Source organism: Lontra canadensis, unplaced genomic scaffold, assembly GCF_010015895.1.
Source record: "Lontra canadensis isolate GAN:19392208 unplaced genomic scaffold, GSC_riverotter_1.0 scaffold3, whole genome shotgun sequence".
In the NCBI taxonomy this organism is placed as follows: Eukaryota; Metazoa; Chordata; class Mammalia; order Carnivora; family Mustelidae; genus Lontra; species Lontra canadensis.
Window position 1 is genome coordinate 5,416,766 of NW_022630997.1, and position 21,570 is coordinate 5,438,335.

The 21,570-nt window shown below is 41.8% G+C and overlaps 1 protein-coding gene across 2 annotated transcripts in view; it reads right to left on the minus strand.

The window, feature by feature from the left end:
* Positions 1-13,754: 13,754 nt before the first annotated feature.
* FAM160B1 (family with sequence similarity 160 member B1) overlaps positions 13,755-21,570 on the minus strand; it is a 34,676-nt gene continuing 26,860 nt past the window's right edge. For both annotated transcript variants that reach the window (XM_032879355.1, XM_032879365.1), the window contains 3 exons: positions 17,641-17,781; positions 17,179-17,282; positions 13,755-17,074 (listed from right to left, as the gene is read on the minus strand). In XM_032879355.1, the coding sequence (XP_032735246.1) occupies positions 16,969-17,074; positions 17,179-17,282; positions 17,641-17,781 (351 nt within the window). In that variant the 3' untranslated portion in view covers positions 13,755-16,968. The remainder of the gene's footprint in view (positions 17,075-17,178; positions 17,283-17,640; positions 17,782-21,570) is intronic.

Here is a 21,570-nt window from a genome sequence, read left to right on the forward strand (position 1 = left end):
GGAGGGGACAAGGCGTCGCTGCCGGCCTGAGGCTCTTCTGTTCTCAGGCAAGCAAACACGGGCCCCCAGCAGCGCACGATGCTGATGCCAGTCAGCAAGGCCTGGCTGGCAGCTCACATTCAAGCCGATAAATAAAAATAAAACAGGTCATGTTTGGATTTTCCAGCAGAGAGAGAGGGAGTGTGTGTCTGTCTCTGTGTGTGCAGATGTATATGCATGTGTGTGTGTGTGTGTGTGTGTGTCTAGCAGAGCTGTGAGATGCTCTAGAATGGACATTTGGCGAGAACCCCTGGGCCAGCCATGCCTGAAATGTACAGCTCTTCCTCGTTCTGCAGACCACGAGCGACCAGGCTAAATGAGTAGCTCTGTAAACCCAGCCTCTGGGGCTCAGCAGCTGGGACAAACATCTCTGAAGTCTCCTACATCCTGGCAGGCTTCGCTGTAATATCTTCGGGAGGGAGGCAACGTGGGAAGCCCAGGGGCTTTGAGATCTGGGACGAAGACCCAGGAGGAGGCTGCCCCTGGCCAGCTGGGTAATCTTGGGCAAATCTCTTCGCTGGATCTCCTTTCTTTATCTGTAAAAATTCGTTTAAAAAACACCTATCTGCCTTATAAGGTGATGGTGAGGAGCCCCGATCTCATCAGTGTCTCAGCCCCCGCTAAAGTGACAAACAACAGGGATTATTTTGCAAATGTTGTTCCAGTTTGTCTTCCTGACCCTCCGAGGCTTTTGGAAAGCTCTTCAGAGGCTCTGACCTCGTAATCAACTGGTATTTATTTGTTGGGAAGCTTCTGTAAATCCAAGTCATAAAAAGGGACTCAGCCAAGGAGGCATTTCCGCTCACTGGGAGAATGAGTTTCAAGCCCAGGAAGGGGCGCTGGGAGGCCGAAGGGAACTTTTGGGCACATTAAGCTCCCCCCAACACTCACATCAGTTCAGGCACGATGGTTGTTTAAAATCCCTAAGCCATCCTCCAGCAAATCAGTAACGTGCAGCCGGTCAGCACTTTGCAGTTGTTTCCACGGATTTCTGTTACTTTTATACCTGCAAGTGTCCTCAGGTCTCCATAAGAACGGAATTTCCATATAATAACTGAGATGGTCTCGTGTGGATTTAAAGTCTCCGTTGCTGCTATTGCAAAGAAAGGAAGACTGATTGACAAAGGGAGCGTATGAGCAAAGGCTGCTTTTGTCTAGTTTCTGAAACAGCCTTTTATAGTGGTTCTCCAATGCTTATCCGGTACCCCACACGCAGAATCTCCAGAGTATTCCGTTAAAATACAGCTACCTGGACCCCATTCCGGACGTCCTGAATCCAAGAACAGGCCCAGGTGATTCAATTGCCCAGGTAGGTCTGAAAAAAACAGCAGAAGGGGACTTTCCCTTGGATGTTTAGTGCTCAGAGGACTCTTGGTGACTGCTTGGTGTAATCCAGGTCTCGATTGACAGGGGTCCTGGGAAGACGAGTGTTTGGCCTCCTTCCAGCCAATGTTTTTAAAATATTGCATTCAGCCCATATTTAGAGGACAGACATGTGGTGCTCAGTATGGAGGACGCCTCCGCTGCCTGCCGGGAACCTACCCTTGCCCCAAACCTGTAAACTTTGCTCAGCAACGACATAGTATGTATGTGTGTGTGTGTCCATTTATATGAAATGTCCAGAATAGACAAATCCATACAGACAGGAAGTACATTTGTGATTGTCTGGGGCAGGGTTGGGAGAGTTAGGGATGATGATTAAGGGAAGTGGGGTTTCTTTCTTTTTTTTTTTAAGATTATTTACTTATTTGAGAGAGAGAGAGAGAGAGAGAGAGAGCACAAGCAGGGAGGAGAGGGAGAAGCAGGCTCCCCGCTGAGCAGGGAGCCCGATGTGGGACTTAATCCCAGGACCCTGAGATCAAGACCTGAGCTGAAGGCAGATGCTTAACCGACTGAGCCACCCAGGTGCCCCGGGAAGTGGGGTTTCTTTCTGGGATAATGAAAATGTGATAAAACTGTGGAAATGGAAGCACGGCCCTGTGAAGATACCGAAAGTCCTTTGATCATACACTTTAAATGGATGAATTGTGTGGTATGTGAACTACAGCTTAAGAAAACTATTTAAAAACAAGCCAAAGTTTACTCAGAGAAACCAAAACCCCACAGTTAACCGTTTGTTTCCTGCTCCTTACAAGGCAGTTAAGGAACTGGCTCTTGATATGGGGTCTGGGGAAAGGCTCCATTCCAGAAATTCAGCAAATTTTATGTGGGCTCCAGATATCTGGGTTATTGGGGCAAGCGGCTCTGGTGATTCTGATGTTAGGGAGTGGACACAGAGGTATTGGGAACCACTATTCAATTCTCTATCTCAGAGACAATTTTTCCCAGATTGTTACCTTTCTAGAAAAGTGTTAGTACCCCAGTGTGTGTGTGTGTGTTTTACCATCCCATGAAAATTTGTTCACGTGTGCTTTGGTCTGGCTCTCGTATTTTATAGATGAGATCAGTTCCCCTCTGATCTGATGTTGGGGTTTACCTAAACCAAATCCCAGGGGAAAGAGGGCAAATGGGAATAAAGGACAGGTCACTACCTAACTATGAGCTACCTGAGATTGCCTGGCATTGTGGAAATCATGAAAGCATTGGATGCCTGGGTGCAAATTCTAATCTCCCTTTAATAACTGTCATATTCCCTCTCTTGGCCTGTAGATTTGGAATACTGCTGCTTTGCTCCTAGAAAGATTCTGAAGAGCAAATGATACAATAAATGCATACAACATGGCACATAATATATGCTCAGTAAAAAGTAGCAAATGTTACTGTTCTTTAACTTCTCATCTCATACACATTATGTTTCCTTATATAGTGTTTTTTATGAGCAAAAGCCAAGAGAGTCAAGGAAGAAGGACAGGTTACAGAGGAAACCCATGGGTCACTTGTCCAGGCTCTCCTTTCCTAGGGGTTATCCTGACATCACCGTCCATCTACAAGATTATAGAAATGGGCTTCCTGGGACGCCTGGGTGGCTTAGTGGGTTAAGCATCTGACACTTGATTTTGACTCAGGTCATGATCTAGGTCATGGGATAGAGCCCCAGGATCAAATCCATGCTCAGCACAGAGTCTGCTTGAGTTTCTCTCTCCCTCTGACCCTCACACCTGTGCTCTCTCTCTCTCTCAAATAAATAAATCTTTAAAAAAAAAGAAGTAGAAGAAGAAGAAGAAGTGGGCTTCCAGCAGCTCTCATAACAGTGTGATCTCACCCTCACTCCCCTACCCAGGTGTAATTGTTTGGACTAAGCAAGAACACTCAATCCAAGGTTGGCCAATGCGTCCCTGTCCTGGAATTTTTAATTGGGGCCAAGGGATTCCAGCTGGTGTCTCCAGGACTCTAGGGAAGGGAATATGCAAACCAACAATACAGTGCAGTTATTTCCTACTAGAAGCGTAAAAATAAGGTACAGGCATAAAACAGATCCTCTCATCTTCCACTGTGGCCACATGATTTAACCCACTGAGCCACCCAGGCGCCCCAAGTGGCCACATGATTTGACATGTATTCATACGGTGTGATTCTAGGTGACTATTCACAATGCTTTTAAGGAATTTTTTATTTATTTCTATTTATTGTAATGCTAAGATAAAAAGGGATCAAACAAAATTATGTAGTCCTCAGAGGTTAAAAAAATACATATGCATAAAATACTGGAAATGCATAAAAATGTGAATAGCAAGAAATGGGTTCTGAATGATATATTTTTTAATACTTTCTGTCTTTTTAGGTTAAGTCTATACAATGGAGGGCAAAAACAAATGTAAATTTTCCTCCCCCTTTTCTTGAAAAGATTAAGCTCTTCAGGCCTCATTTCTATAAGAATCCAAGTTTTTTTGATATCTGGTAAGCTAATCTGCACATAGGTGTTAATAAATTGTTAGCTTTTTAAGGGTGTTATTGAAAATGGTCTTCTAGAGGCCAGATGACTTCATACAGTTGTTCTCAACCACTGATTCCTTCCAGAATTAGGCTAGACAGTTCTACCTCTAATGTCAAATATTAATAGTGATTTCCCAGTTTGTAAGAGAAAACATAATAGAATTTTCTAAAATTAAGTTTTTCTCCCATGAAGTTTCCCTTGATGTCTGCTATCAATCTCTCAACTAGAATCCTGTAGAGTGAACATTAGAATTACGGTGGAGGTTTACAATATGCAAATACCATTGCTCCATCTTTCAGAGATTCCGATTTAATTGGTCTTTTGTGGGGTGCAGATAGCTATAGCTTTAAAACCTTTTTAGGTGATTCTAATCTTCAGGCAGAACTGGGAACCGCTAATTGAATACCTAGTTGAATACAAAATTCTATATTCAATTATTTCGTTGTCTAAAGCTTAATATACCCGTATCTGTTAGGATTTCAGAAGGAGCTTCATGATTTTCAAATGCCCTACTAATTGAATGAATTGGAAACTCACGCTGGAACCCCCCACCCCCGGCGGCTGTGCCTTTCCTGGTGGTGAGAGACTGTTTGGAGACATCGCCCTCCAGTGGCAGCACTTGGTAACTGTTTAGCCAGGCCTGGGTTCACCCTTCTGGTGGTTTCTCCGGGATCAGGACCAAGGGCTGTTCCTAAACCTTGCTCCAGTTGGGCCTGCATTCCTTTCAACCAATGACCGGCTGGATGTGGGCCTGCCCTTGGAAAGCTTCCTCCCGTTAGTAATATGTTTGGCCCTTCCTGACAGGTTCACAACAGACTTGGAACCATAAAACCTGGGGCAGAGTTTCCAGATTTGTCCTTAATTGTAAGGCTTAGCAGTTGGACAGGAGAGTTGTGGGGTTGCTTTTGCTGAGCTGAGCTAGAATTATTCCTGTAACTTCATAGAAAAAAAAATCACCTCAACAGTTGTAGGGTATGAGAAGGAGAAAAATGTAAATATTTAGCGAAAGGGACCCTTTAGAATATTCAGTTTAGTTCTTTCCCCAGAGTGGGCTGGAAGTTAGAGGTAGGCGGGGGTACGCTGCAGGGAGGGGGCTGCTGAGGAGAGGAAGTGTCGCCCAGAGGGACAGGGACGATGGGCCAGACAGCACTCCTGGGCCCTGGAGCTAGCATGTGGGGGAAGACTATTCTGTGTGAAGAAAACTTCAGTGCACACCAGAGCCACTTGGGACGCTTGTCCAGAAGGCTTCTGTGAAGTCCCATTCTAGCAGTTATGACTCAATGGCCCTGGGGGGTCTCAGGGGATTTTGAGAAGCAGTAGAGGGTTCCAGGCATGGTGCTTCAATATTACTGCCTCACTTTGTCCTCACAACAGTCCTCTGAGCTAGAGGTACCACTCCCATTTTACAGATGAGGACACGGAGGCTCAGGGAGGTGGCATTAGGTGCCTGAAGCTTCATAGCTGCACAGGGATGAAACTAGGACTGCACTACCAGGTTGAGGGTGGGAGGGAGCAGATCACAGGAACACGTCCAATCCCTGACTATTACACCGTGCCTAAAGGACCAACAGGACCAACAGTAGGATGGACCTGCACACTGAGCCCACAGAACTCCTCGAGGATCTTCTGTTCTCCTTGAGGAAAAGCCCCAGAGTCTGGGATGATGCCAAGATTATGCTGGCGGGGAATGAAAGGCTGGAGATGAGGTGGAGATGGGGCGAGGGAGGAAGAGAAGGTTGAGCTTCGGAAGATGAAGCAGGGCCCGGAAACCAGGCAGTCACCACAGAGAGCACAGGCCAGGAGGAGCGCCGGTGGGCTGGGAGGATGGGGGACCGGGGTCTTCTCCGCGTCCTCCCGCAGTCCGTTCCCCTTGAGCTCCCTTCTTTCTTCTGGATCTTTTCATGTTCCTTTCTTCTCCCACATCCTTTCTTCCTGTTTCTTTCCTCCCCCTGCAGAGGGGGGAGTTTTATCTTCCCTCAGATCCAAGGCCTGTCTGCACAGCATGTCACACTCTCCTCACAGGATGTAAAGGAGAACAATCGTTTAAGTAAAGAAAAACATCAAAATCTGCTCTGTCTGCAGTCAAAACCCACACCTGTGTTCCTCCCCGTGGTGCGCACAGCCTCGGCCCCAAACCTCAGCTAAGGCCGCCCCCCCCCCGCCCCGCCCACAGAGCTGAGATCATCCCGGGGCGCCCAGAGCGGCCTGTAATTCCCCGGGGCCACAGCACTTAGCGTCTCATGTTTAATGCAAGGGAGCTGCTGAGACAGAAGAGCTTTCAAGATGCAGCTTAAGATACATAAATGCTGCCCTTTGCAGAGCAAACACAAGTACACAAACCTATGTGGGTTTTCCTAGTTTACAGTAATTGTGTTCTCATCTGTACAGATTGCACAAACCAGTTTTGTCAGAAGAACGGAAAATCCATAATACACAGGCCTCCATGGCCTAGAGAGGCCGAGGTTGTCTCCTAGAAGTTGTGAAGTGAAGAAATGCAAAAATAAGGTCATAAAAATTGTAGTTGATTGTGAATGATGATCGTTAGGAATTTAATATTTTTAACACAAAAGATAGCGGGTAATATAATTGTTCTAGTTACAAACGAATGACAGGGTTTCTAGAAAGTAATAATTCACAGTGCACCATAGGTAATGGGATACAGGTGTAAAGCCGTGTTTGAAAAACTTCTTTTGATCCCGTCTGTATATGATTCCTTTGGAAACAATACAAGTCTGAAATTAAAGTCTTCTGTGTGGCCATGTTCCAGCTAATAATATTGGTGACTGTGGAGGTTTCTGTGTTGTGAACATGGACACTCTTGTCTCTGAATACATTGTACTGCTTGTCCCACTGTGTCACTCATTCTAAACAGTTCTGTACGTGTATCAACGTCCTTTAGCCTGACCTAAGAATGCTCAGTTTGGAAGGGATTTACAATAAATACCATGCATTTAGTCCATCAGCCTTTCTTAGTCCATTTAGACCCAAAGTGCCATGCCAACTCAATGCATGCTACAGAACCCAATTTTTTTAATGGCCCTGGTGCTCCTTGAAGAAATTGTTGATTCCAGGATTGGGGCGGGAAATAGGTGAGATGAGCTTGGAGCACCTTGCTCCTTGCCATTTGTGAGTGGCATGGGGAATACATTTCTTGCACCTTGCAGGAAGTAAGGACATGTTCAAAAATAGACAGAAACCCTTTCCTCGATGGGGTATGTCAAAGGGGCATAGGAGCCAATTGAAAGAGCTCCCAGTGGCCAGACTGGAATAATTTGAGCAACAAAACCGATGAAGCAGTATTGGATTATAACTCAAAGCATAAGATAAAGATCCATGAGTTGATATTGATATAAATGATTGAACAAATGGGGGTGCCTGTGCGGCTCAGTCAGTTAAGCATCCCAGTTCTTGGTTTTGGCTCAGGTCACGATCTCCGGGTCCCGAGACTGGGCACCACATCAGTTTCCGCACTTGGTGTGGAGTCTGCTTGGGATTCTCTGCCTCTCCCTCTGCCCCTCCCTCAACTCGTGCATGTTTTCTCTGTAATTCTCAAAATAAATACATAAATTGAACAAATGATTGAACAAATAAATGGGGGGTGCAAATTTTCCTTAGAGAAGAATTCCAAATAATTCATGTAGCCTCTCCGGCCTTGAGAAAATAGAATTTAACACCCCATTTCTTAAGTGTGGGCTATGAGGGCACCTGGCTGGCTCAGTAGGATGAGCATGTGACTCTTGATTTCAGGGTTGTGAGTTACAGCTCCACGTTGGGGTAAAGTTTACTTAAAAAAAAATTGGGGGTGCCTGGGTGGCTCAGTGGGTTAAAACCTCTGCCTTCAGCTCAGGTCATGATCCCAGTGTCCTGGGATCGAGCCCCGCATCGGGCTCTCTGCTCAGCGGAGAGCCTGCTTCCTCCTCTCTCTCTGTCTGCCTCTCTTCCTACTTGTGATCTCTGTCAAATAAATAAATAAAATCTTTAAAAAAAAAATTGTACGCTATGCATTTGCTTCCAAAGAGGACAGTATTGAAAGAGGTGGGGCAGAACTTTATTGGGAATAGAGTCAGACAAAGATAAAATAGAACATTCAGTCAGGTCAAATGCATGGACTTGGAGGCACTTACCTGAGTTTGGCTTGATTGTGTTAGTTGCCAGCTGGAAGTGGCCCAAGGGGTTTTCTCTTCTGAGTCAATGAAATGTATTCTCATGAGTGGCCTACATTCAATGACTTGAGATGCCATAGTTTCCTGGTTTCATGTAGAAAACTAATCCAAAGACCCAGGGAGATAAGGATGTGGATTTATGTGTGGCACGAATACCCTACCATATCCTCTGATGGGGTCCAGGTGGCAATGTCTTCATTAAAGTATTGAGAAAGACTGTCAACGAGGGAGCATCAGCATCCTAGGAAAGTTTTGTGCCAACTTTTGTCCCTAGGCTGGGTTTGGTAATGGAATATACAGCCACTGAGTTAGGTCCTGTCAAGAAGACAGAAACTGTGTCACAGGCATTTCAGTGGAGGGAATTTAATATGGGAATTAGTTGTAGTAAGGTTGGGGGGTGCTAAATGAGGAACACGCATCATTCACTGACTTCATGCATTAATACTAACCCAGAAAGCAGGATCCCAGGGCTAAGACAGTGGAGGGAAGACGCAGGGATTACGGACCTGGTAGCGTGGAGGAAGGTTCTGGAAAGCTGAGGCTCAGGCCTCCAAGGAAGGCGCTGCCATGCTGCCTCCAGGGGAGCTTAAAGAATACAGAGGTTGAACCCCGTGTTGAGGTGACATGTCCGGAACAGCAAGCAAACTCAAAGAAAGAAGTTCCTCCGCCTATCTCGCTGTAGAAACGTTTACTGCCAAAACCTAGTCGAAAGCCAGCTGGGAAAGGAGAAATCTAGTGTGTGGGATCCTAGCACAGCATCATAACACAGAAGAGTAGATTTGGAACTGAGGGACAATAGCTTGATAACCTGCACAGAGCTTGCCTTATCAACCTCTACTCTGAAAAGCAAATTTCTCAAAGGGGGGCACTTACTTGAAATTGCCTCCTCTTGCAGCCAGGCAAGATTTTAGTAAACATTGGCTGAGCTTCGTGGGTGATGTTACTATAATCCCAGGACAAACAATCTATTTTGGACCTCAGACCTCAACCTCGACAAACATAACACTTCATTATAGTGTTTTATGTGACTAGCTAGAAAGATTTTTCCACTTCAAGCAGGATCATTCTGGAAAGTTCTATCAGGAACGCAGAGCTCTGCCTTTGTCTATGTGGAATAGCTTCTAGCCATCAGTGATCTGATGAACAGAAATAATGAGGATCGCTTACCTACCCTTGTGAAATACCTTCTTTTTTAATCATGGTAAGAGGCAGGGATCAGCTTCCGTGGCGATGTGGAGATTTCTGAAGCGATAAATATATGTATTTATATATATAATGCAGAGTCTGAGAAACTTGCACGCTCTTTCCAAATATAACCCGGACACCAGCAGAAAAATTCAGCATTTACATCTGTCCAACACCGTTCTTAACCAAAAAAAGGCCACTAGTGAGGATCTCTAAGGAGTTATGAATGTGTGATCATATCATTTACTGGAGGAAAGATCAAAATACAATGTGCTTGTATCAGAAAGTAGAGCAGTGGCATACTGTATGAGGACAAAGAACTTTTCACAATAGCCTCAGAACGGTGTTGATAGTGAAATGCATGTCAAATTAATTGCACTTCCCTCGTCGTCTTCTTTCTCGTGAAATAAAAATGATAATAAATGAGCAACACAACTTGGCAAGATACGTATCAGCCTTTTCTTCGAAATACCCAACTCAATGAATATCAATTATATGTTATGCATGAAAACACTCCAAACATTAAGAATCATGCAAAATTCTTTTTATTCTAATGTCAAATTCCAAAGAAAAACACTCAGAAATTGCTACACACATTTGCATTGATGGCTCTTACTATTTTTAGGATGTGGTTTTGAACTCAACTTCCAATGAGTCATGTCTAAGCAGAGTCTTCAGGGAAAGGTTTGCTTGTAGCTGCCTCACTTTGGATCATTTTAGGGAAAATGCAAATCTTTATAAAATGGAACCTGTGTATTGTCAAGGAGTCCAAAGGTACATGGACTATTGGGTTAATATTTATAGCTTAAAAGTACATGTTTTCTCCTCAATTTCCATTTCTGTGGGAGCTCACCATCAATTCAAGAAAAAGATGATGTATTGTCTAATAATTGCTAAAACAGAATGGACATAAAGACTGTAGGACACTCTAATAATTGAAGCAGCCCACAAAGATTTTAGAGCCATAAAATGCTCTGTGACTTGCTACATTGTTGGTAGGAGCAACAGGATAAAGAGATTTAAGGACAGCATATTTTAAACATGGAAGAATAATGTTTAAGGAATGGCTAATTTGTTTCCCTCTAGAAATCTTCAGTACATGGTTCTCTGGGGAAATCTAATCAATTAAAACCCAACATGCTATTCCATTTGTGAGTGGCATGAGAAATACATTTCTCGTGTTATTACATAAATGAATCTCATCTTCAGGGCTTTGAAATATAACTTCATCCAGACTATAGTGAATTTGTATGCCATCTCATCTGTCTGCATTACAGTGAAATTGATTTTATGATTCCTTACTCATAAATTACAGACCTGAGGCCGTAACAGACTTGGAGATGCCTTTGCTTTGTCTTCCCTACTCTCACGGGCTGGGCGTGTCACCTGCCCTTTTTTTTTTTTTTTTTTTTCTGAACCACATCCAGCTCCTCAAGCCTGCAATTGTAGTTCTCAACCTAAAAACTGTGTTTTGAAAAACAGGGGTCTTTTTGACCCAGGATGTGTTCTGGCCTTGTTTGGATTCACTACCCTGAATGTTGTCCCTGAAGCCCTTGGCACATTATAGGAATTAAACGTTTTGTTAAGAACTAATAGAATGATCACACGCAAATGAACGCACCTAACAACACAAGTACCACAGCTACAAATGTCAATGGACATCTTGTCTCGTTCCTCTCCCTCACCTCCTCAAATGAGCGCAAAGTAACCCATGGTAGTGCCTTGAGTTTCTGGCAGTCCCACTGGGTCCTCCTTTCATGTCAGGATTTGGTTAGTCATCAAGAGTCAAGAGAATTTGGGGCACCTGGGTGGCTCAGTAGCCTGAGCGTCTGACTCTTGATTTCGGCTCAGGTCATGAGCTTTGTGCTCAGTGTGGAGTCTGCTTGTCCCTCTCCCTCTGCTCCTCCCCTGCTCATTCTCTCTCTCAAATAAATAAAACCTTAAAAAAGAGAGAGAGAGAGAGAATTATTGCCTCAATATCTCCTCTCCTCCCTTCCCCTTTTAAAAAGAGAATTTCTGTTGGTTGATATACTGTCTAGTCTAATCAGAGTGAAGAATAAGATTAAAATATCAAACTAGAAAGTAAGCTGAATTTCCTTCAATTCCTGATTCACCCTTGGAAGACCAAGTAATTCTTTGAGGCTACTTCCAGATATATGAGGGTAGGAAAGGAAACATGTCAGGTCTCTTGATTTTGCTCCCTGGCAGGGATGACCCCCGGGTTGTCCTGCTCTGTAGCCTGACCTCAGCCTTCAATTTCAGGACTGAGAGACTCGGTTGACTTTTTACCTTCTCTCTGTGTAACAGTTCTAGAAAGAGTCATTTAAATCAGAACAGTTTATTACTATTCACCAACTGAGAAAATATGGGCCCCAAAGCACAATTGTCTGGGCTGGTGCTTTATAGCAATCTCAGAATGAGGAAGGTGAAACAAAACAGGTAATTGTGGTAAAGTTAACAGGATAGAGAACCGTGTTCCATTTCTCACTGACTTGACCTTATGGTTCTGACTTCTCAGAATACCCAGCGTATTTCTAGTTCTAAGTAAGAATGTGATTCAGTCAAACTTGAGTTGTAGATTTTCCCATTAAGTGATTTCCAACACTACAGTCGACCCTTCAACAACAGGTTTAAACAGTACATGTCCACTTTACACATGGACTTTTTGACTGTAGTGCAGTATTGAAAATGTACTTTCTCTTATGATTTTTTAAAAAGATTTTTTATTTATTTCACAGAGAAAGAGAGAGAGTTCACAAGTAGGCAGAGAGGCAGGTAGAGAGAGAGGGGAAAGCAGGCTCCCCGCTGAGCAGAGAGCCCGACGTGGGGCTCGATCCCAGGACCTTGGGATCATGACCTAAGCCAAAGGCAGACGCTTTAACCCACTGAGCCACCCACGCGCCCCTCCTTAGGATTTTCTTAGTAACGTTTCCTTTTCTCTAGCTTACTTTATTGTGAGAATACAATATATAATACACATAACATAGAAAATATCTGTTGACAATTTTTGTTACGTTATATGCAGGTTTTTTGACTTCAAGGTGGGGGAATCAGCATCCCTAACCCCCAGGTATTGTTCAAGGGTTAATACTACTTCTTTCTCCCTGTGCTCTCCCAGCACTAGGGTACTAACAGCATTCATCAATGTGGGCTGGAATTTGTGTAAGCACACGGAACACTTCTCCCCTGTGACCGTGACTTCTTGAGGGCAGAAATTGCTTCTTATTTTCCCAGCACCTTAAAAACTGGCTCATCACAAGTTCTCAGTATTTGTTGAATAACCAAATTATTGTTTTGGATGGCATATTTTTGACGTGTTTAGAAATGCTATTATAACACAGAAAAACCTCTGAGGCAAGCAAGAAACCATGAGCAGTGAGTGTACACAAAACAGGCTTCGATGGGTCTCCCTGATATGCAGAGTCAGGTATAGATCAAGTAAAACTGAAAGCCAGTCTCCTAAGAGCTAGGCCCATGAGCAACGACTTTCGTAGCGAAGACCAACTAAAACCTATTCCATTTCTTCCAACCACGTATCCTTTGGCATCAAACTGTCACGCAGTGCTTCTGCTGGCTCATTTTTTGTTTATTTTGAGAGAGGTAGAACAGTTACTTGAGAGTTACTCACAAAATTTTGACTTTCACAATTTTATGTCAATTCTTTAAATTCCCTTGAGATGACAAGTTTCAGTTTGAACCAGGTTTTTGGACTCGGGATCTGATTATACATCCCTAAAATGCAATTTTCTTTTATAGCAGCTCAAAGCAAGAAGGGTAATTTCAACTCCTCAGTGCCTAAACCTACCTACCCTCCGTCCTTTCAACCTATTCTCTTCTTTAAGTCCGTAAACTTTTTTGACTAACAGTGGCCGGAAAGATCGTGGATAGGTGGGATTAATAGTTACATTTTTTCTCTCCCTGGCTATGCCATATATTATGTGTTTCTTTCAGTTTCCAATTAGGGTACTTTGGCAAATATTCAAATGAATGGAATAAACCTAGAGTCTAATTGTCTTACGTGTCAGTTGAAGAAAACAATTTTTATATGCGTTACAAAGATATTAAGAAATAATGCCTACAATGAATTATTTTTCTAAGACTTGTGTAAACATTTCTTCCTTTAAGGATGTTACCATTAAGGAGTGGAGTGGAGGATATATAACGAGGCTCGCTCAGGGGGATTTTCCAAGCTATACATTCCCCTCCACAAATATTCTGATTCTGTTCCTTTTTGTTCTCTTCCTGGAATCAATGCTGTAGTGACCCATGAATGATTGTGTGTCATAAACTTTTTTCTTTTTTTTAAGCGAGCTGTATACCCAATGCAGGGGCTTGAACTCACGACCTTCTGATCAAGAATCACATGCTCCACCCACAGAGCCGGCCAGATGCCTCAGTGTGCGCCAAATCCTGTTGTACATGATGAATTACTGTTTTAGACTTATCAGTGAATAAAATGTTTTCAATTAGAATTCTATAAAAATATAAGACACTTTGCTTAAATTACATTATTTATTTTTTGATTATCCCTCTTAGTCCTGCATGCATCATTAGCACAAAAAGTTGAACTTAATCACAACCTCCTTTTGGAGAGATAGTAGGTACACAATCGCCATCTGAAGAGTTTTCTTCACAGATGGCCCAAGAATTCCAGCCTTGGTAATACTGTCAGTAACCTACACAATGCTCAATAGAAAAATTTACCAAATATCCTTTGTTTAATGTAAACAAGGCAGGAGGCCAGAGTATTATAGTAACACTATTTTACAGGGCCCAGAAATATGATTATCTATCATGTTTTAACATATCAAGTGTCACAAGGACATGCATATTTTGATTAATTATACAACCCAAAATATAACTGCCATATAATTTGTGGTTTCAGCACATGACTGCAACTTCTGTCAATACCTCTGAACTTCATAATTAAATGGGAACTGTATATTAATGTGGTAATTTATGGAAATATGTCACCATGAATTATGAAGTAATTCCATAATTTGTGCCCCGTAAAATTAAGTGTAACAATTTTTACACTAGCAACAGTGTAAGCAAGCTAAGGATTTTGGTCCTTATATCTATATCTATCTATATATATATATACACACACACACACACATATATATATATACATGTACACACATAATAATGTACAATTAAACCAAAGGGCTATGAATCCTCTCATAGCTTCCATATTGCACAGACAGATACATTATGAGAACATTACATAGTTATAATGTGAGTACTACAATGATAATTGGTTTAGGACAAATCTGAGTTCTATCAAGTAAAGAATGTGGCTCATTACTAAAAATAAAGTCAAAGACTATACTGTTAGAAAGTTAAAAAAAATGTGCATACCTATTTATACTGATGTGAAGCAGGGCTAAAATTCAGCTTGGAACTTGCTATGGCAATCATTTGTGAAGGTGGTACCTTCCACCCAACACAGTGCACTGAAGTCACTGTTTTGCAAGTACTGAGTAATGCAAATACTTAGCTTTCACAAGACAGTATGAAAAAGACTAGTAATATAGCACGTTGTTTCACTGACAAATCCGACTCACTGTGAGAACTTGTGCTGGCTCAAGGTCTGTCTGAACTAAACAGGAAGAAGAAAGAAAGTGAGAAACTTAGAAGAGAAACAACTTACACCTTCAGCTTTAGCTGACTACAGATCAAAAATCATTACAATAACTTAGGAAAATAATTATGTTTTAAGAAGCAGCATACACAGACAAAAATATAAAAGTTAAAGCTTTTCAGAGCTTGGTGTCATGTATTAGCTCTAAGGTCCCACTGTGAACTCAAGGATAAAACAGTATCTGGCTTGAGAGGTAATATTGCTCGTACACCCACTGAGCACTACAAAAACATTAAGAAATATCTAATATCTCCTAATGCCTTATTTTAAATAAACCTACATCAAAGTAGACAACAACTAGGTCTAAAATGGAAATGCTGCAGTGGTCCTTGCGTGGCCTGACCAATAAATACCGAGCACTGAACAATCAATGCTTTCCCACCATTAAAAATCATTCGAAGAAAATCACACACAAAGTAACCATCTTCCACTTTTGTTTTTTTCCTTGTTCCCTTGCTCTGCTCAGTAAGTGTGCTTAGACTGAGCCAACAAAGACTGGGATTAAACGTAGTCTTAACATTGGGAAGCATCCCAGAGCCAAGAATATTCATCACCCTTTGCTCTTTTGTTCTGATAGATAAAACTAACTATAAATCAGAAAAACAAATACCACAAAATCAGCAGAAGGTGTAAAACACGCTTCTCTGCAAGTCCCACATGATGTACGTCTGCGAAGACGCTACACAAGACAACTTCTTACAAGGAGCGGCAACAGTTCCTTCCAAGCTGGAAAGTTCCATCATCCGCTCCCCTCAGGAAAATATCAGTCAATGGAAAGGTAAGGCGCAAAGTGCTGCTGCTTAACATTTCAACAGAAAGAGGAGGCGGAGAGGAAGGAGGAAGCTTAAAAGCAACATCTGAGTGACAACATCACGGAAGGCAGAAGGGAAAGCGGATGCGCACAAGGCATCCGGTACATCCAGGAGAAGCTCGCCATGCCCGGACCGGCTTGGCGGACCTAACACGCAGTCCTTCATGCAGACCCAATTCACCCAAATTCCTTAACGTGTAAACAGGACAGACTGGTTTTCTTTTTAAATCTCTTTAGAATCATTTAAAACAAAAGACTGAACAACATGAAAACAAACATTCCAACTGTAAACACTGAGGAGGCCCACTGGCATTTTGATTGCTGCCTAAGAGTTATCCGCCTGGACACTACCATGTATTCCAATAAGAAATCAAATTATAAAGCAATTTTTGTAAAGCAACTTTCAGAGAGGGACAGGTAGAAGGAAAAAAAAAGGTTCTCAACCCAACATGTGTTCATTAGCTTAAAAAAATACTATTTTAGCAAACATTACCAATGGAGAGCACGAATTCAACATTGTTGCAAAAATGACACAGTTTAAGTATACTGGGACCCAGACGTGAAAATCAATCACTAACATGGCTATGTGCACAAAAGAGTAAAAGAACGTTTCTTTAAAAAATATATATTATATTAATCAAGAACTTCTTTATCATATTAAATCGTTATTCTTAGAAAAGCTGAAGAAAGTTAATGGTGCTCTACACATTTTTATCTCCTACTAACTCATTTGATGGTTTCTGAATTGTATTTTTTCTCATTTACAGTTTTTTTCATATTTTGTTTGATAAGAATTCTGACCTTAAAAAGTTATAAAATTAGTTTGTTTTTTTTTCTTTGCTACTTATTAATCCAAAAGAATATAAGCATTTGAGTCCCAGAGAATGTCAAAATGCCTTGCTACCTAAAAGGATATTAAAATAACAGAAATATCATCAAAGTCATGACATCGGAAATTTTGCAGCTTTTCACACAGGCATTAGAAATGCTTATTTCCTGAAGTTCCTTTGATTGTATCCTGGATTCAAGGACGTGCAATCTTACATATAGAACCATTATGGTAAAGCCAATGAAAACATTATACAACATTTTACTGAGAATGTCCACTCAATGGGTTCTTAATGGTCCTGTCCAGTTTACAGCAGTACTTCATTTAAAAAGGCTTTTTATCCTCTCAGCTGGGTGCAGCTGAGTCCTTTTTGATGAAATGTATACTGCAGTTCCGCTCCCGTGGTTCCTTGCAGGAGGCTGTCTACGGTGTGGAGGAAGCGTGGTATTTCACAAAAGCGATTGCCGCCAGCTCCTTGCAGAACTCTTCCAACACGATCACACCCTCCAGCAATGTGATGTGGTCAATACTGGTAAAAGGAAAGCAAGCAATAAGTCAATGTGAGATACTAGCATTTCATCAAGTTTGGGTGAATTTTTTTTAGATAAAAAAACAGGTAAAACACTGGCTTACATGGGGCCTTCAGGTTCCAAGCCAAGCAATCGCTTTCTGACTAACAGAAGCTTGGGAGTAAAGTCTGGAATACGCTGGATTCGGACCATCAGGTCTCCGACAACCTGCATCAGGGACAAAAGGAACTGCGTTCCTGAAATCAACCTCACAGAGACTCTCAGAATTTAGGGGAAAAAAAAAAAAAAAGTACTCAACTTCCTATTACTAAATGAAGAGCGTCACCCTTCACTATTCACATAACCATCTTTGGCAAAGGACTCACACCTGTTCCTTAAAATATAAAAGTTACCAATTTTTCTTTTTTTCTCCACATGCTATAGTAAAATAATGACTTCTTGACAGTATATAAATACTGCTTCCCATTATGTAGCACTAAGCACATACAATGGTAAGTAATGTTAATGGACATGTTTATCACAGGGTTTGTCAATCATAGAGAACGTAACAAAACAAAGAACTCACCCTGACGATGACAGAGAAGAGGGATCTACACCCAGAAGCAAGGTTCACATAAGGATCCAAAAGGTACTCGTGTATGTGCGGATGAGGGAAGAGAGAAAGTCTAGATAACACGGAGGTGACTTGTAAATTTACATCATATGGCTACGGAGAGGTAAAAAACAAAAAGACATCTGACATTATTTATAACATATATACCTGAGCATTTCATTTACCATTTCAATTTGTCTTTCCAACAAAGGAAAATATTCCATCTTATGTCCACCTCCACACGCTCTTCTACAATGAAAACACTGATAACTAAGTCGGCTCTCACCATCTTAGTCAAAGTACATATCTCACAGTGCTAAAACTTAGGAGAAAAAAAAGCAGCATACATACAGATGTACAGAAGAAAATATATAACAGAGTCATAATGTTTCTGTTTTACAAAGGTTGTTCTAATCAATGAAAGTGTTCAAAAGGTCACCAAAACCCATGAAAGTGTCATATGTAACAATAACAGCAACACAGGACATATCGAATAGAAGACCAAAGATAGAAGGGGAGGTATTAAAGATCTTTTAAAATGTGGTAGCCTGGGGCACGTGGGTGGCTCAGTAGCTTAATTAAGGGTCTGCCTTCGGCTTGGGTTGTCATCTCAGGGTACTAGGATCCAGCCCCGCATCGGGCTCCCTGCTCAGTGGGAAGCCTGCTTCTCCCTTTCCCACTTCCCCTGCTTGTGTTCCCTCTCTCACTGCATCTCTCTTTCTCTGTCAAATAAATAAATAAAATCTTAATAAAATATATGGGAGTCTAGGGGCGCCTGGGTGGCTCAGTGGGTTGGGCCTCTGCCTTCGGCTCAGGTCATGATCTCAGGGTCCATCCCAGGACCTGGTCCAACGCCAGCCCCGAGTTGGACTCTCTGCTCAGCAGGGAGCCTGCTTCTCCTTCTCTCTCTCTGCCTGCCTCTCTGCCTATTTGCGATCTCTGTCGGTCAAATAAATAAATAAAATCTTTAAAAAAATATATATGGTAGTCTAATTTTAGAAATGGTATTTTTCATTTCTTAGATTATTCAATTATTGCCAATTATCAAGAGCGTGTACACAATAAAATAAAGTCAGATACATCATGGAACCTTTTCAGCAGCAGGAGAGTTTGGGGGATAGAAATGACTACCACATGCCTCACAGCAAATGAAAAGTTTCAAAATGGTGATTACAGACAAGGATCATCTCACTTACTGCAAGACCATTAATTATCCCAAAACACTTATACATCTGGGTACAATTCCTCATATAATTTTTGTATGTCGTATCACAATTTCATTTGAATTCTAGTTTTTTTATTTTTAATCTGTTTACTCCACAGAGAAAGCAGCTTGGAGATGCTTTAGAGACGACATCAAAGTCAAAGGAAGAGGCGCACTGTACAAAAACAGCTGCTATTACCACGCCTAGAACTTTCAACAGAAATCTCATTCCTTCCAGTTTTCTTCTAAGCAGCCAAAGAAAACTGACTGGCTGAGACAAAACTGACTTCCATGGGAGGGCTAAGGGCGAGTGAGGAACCTGTGCTGAGCCTGGGGAAGAGAAAAGGGATTTGACACGGATGAATGTTAACCACAGACTCTGCCTGCTTCACTCCTTTCATTGAGCAGCTGCTAAACCCTCGATATATAGGGCACCTGGGTGGCTCAGTCAGTTGAGGGTCTGCCTTTGGCTCAGGTCATGATCCTGGGGTCCTGGGATCGAGCCCTACGTCAGGCTCCTTATTCAGTGGGGAGCCTGCTTCTCCCTCTCCCTCTCCCCCTCGGCTCTCTCTCTCTTGCTCTATCTCAAATAAATGCATACAATCTTCAACAACAACAACAACCGTTGATACGATGAACAGCAGTTAAGAAGTGAACATTTGGCATTCAGAAGACCACAAACGCTACAGCATGTGCCAGAAGCCAGAAAAGGTGCATGGGGAAACCACTAGTCCTGTGTTACAAGCCCACCTGTAGCGGGTTTTTCATTTGTTCGTTTGTTTGTTTTTACTGTGAGATTCATGAACATGGATTTTCTGAAAGAAGAAAAAGTATCCCTAAGTTACTCTTAGTCACGGTCGAGCCTCAAGCAAGATGAATGAAAGGAGACACTATTCCTGTGGAAGGTAACCAGAAGGGCGTGTTCTCCAGCCTGGTGACAACGTGTAACAGAACGGCCTCCAGGACTCACTACAGAGCAAACAACGAATTCACATGAAGTTGTATTTTAGGCACGAAGGAGACATTTTTTTAAAGTCTTTAAGAAGAATGCATTTGGTCCAGGATGTGAACAAAATCACTTAAAATATAACTTTAGTACAGTTTTGTATGTGACTTGATTTCTGGTGGTTCAGATTTTTAGGTCACTAAATTCTGTCATTTATAGGAGCTTAAATAAGTCAACAGAATTTGGCTTTCAGCAAGGCTGTAATAAGTTGCCACTTAAACTTTGTATTTTCCTTATAGGCTATTACTTTGGTTTTTCATTTTATTTGAACAAGAATCTATGTCCTTGGTTGTTTAAGAAGTTTAAGGCTGACTCAGATTATATTTTAATGTGAAAATGGAAACAAATCTCAGCTATACAGAAATCGTCCTATATCTGAAACAGTCTCTACTTCATAATGGTAATAACTTTAAAATGAGTTGACTTTTTTCCTTTAATATGAATAACCCTTTCCTGGGTTAACAGTGAGTGTTTATAACTATTACTTTGGATCGCTTCATTTTCTACTTTACATACAGTATTCACTGGAATGGAAGCTAACCAGATTTTTCTGGTGCATCAAATGGACTTGGCCCACCTTTGAACTCACACTAAATACAAGACCTGAATTTTAGGACAATAAAATTTGACTTACTCCTGTACTTTTTTAGAAGTATTTTAAATTGCTTTTTTCATTTAATTCTTACAAGCAAATCAAGTAGGAGGTTACAGCAAGTAATATCAGCTTCACCTTAACGAGAAGAAAGTGTGACAAGTGGCGCAGTTGCCCAAGCCCCAGCAGAGAGAAGAAGCGGGACCTGCCGCCCTCCATTTTCCCTGGTGGCCTTTACATTCTGCTTATGGATCTCAGCATTTTACTAGCTTTATAAAATCATCACAAATGATACTAAAGGTTTCTGTTATATGGTATTTTAGAAAAATTAACGTTGTGACAACACAATAGTATTATGAATACTTGAATCACAATTTCTCAATTATACATACAGGAAACTAGCTACTTCACTAATTATCTGTAGTGAATGTTTCATCCCAGGCTGGTTGCCTTGGCCCTATTTCTCTACCAGGAAAATACAAGCAAACATCATCCTCAACAAAACACATTTAGAAAAGAAAGAAAATGAAACTAAACCAAGCACGCTTAGCACACCAGGACTCCCGACTATCTCTGAGATCTGACTACATCACGTTCTTACCAAAAAAGGCTTGGAAAATCAAGGGTTTGAAGACCAAAGGTTTGGGGGCCTGTAGCGAACTAGCAGTAAGTCGCTTAACTGCGACTAGGGATTCCTCACTGACAAAGCATGACCAGAAGTGTGTCCTGCCTAGCAGGACAGGGTTACAGAAGATCGGCTGGGACAGCGTGCGGGAATCAGCTCTGTGCTGTGACGTGCTAGCTGCTGACATAAAAAGGGCTTTAAAGCATTTCGGGATATTCTGAGCACTCCACAAACTAAAGGGAAAAATACCTGAGATCCAAAGGACGCTTAGCAAACCAGCACAAAGAACACAATGAACTGAAGAACCCCGCCACCCAGGGGGCTTCCACAGCCACGATGTATAGGATGGATACGATGGCTACAGCCTAATGCCCACAAGAGCTGGATTTCGCAACCAATGGACCAAAATGAGAAACACAGCACTTGCTATTAAGAGGTTAAAAGAAAAAAGGACTTTATCTCTTTACTGATTACTA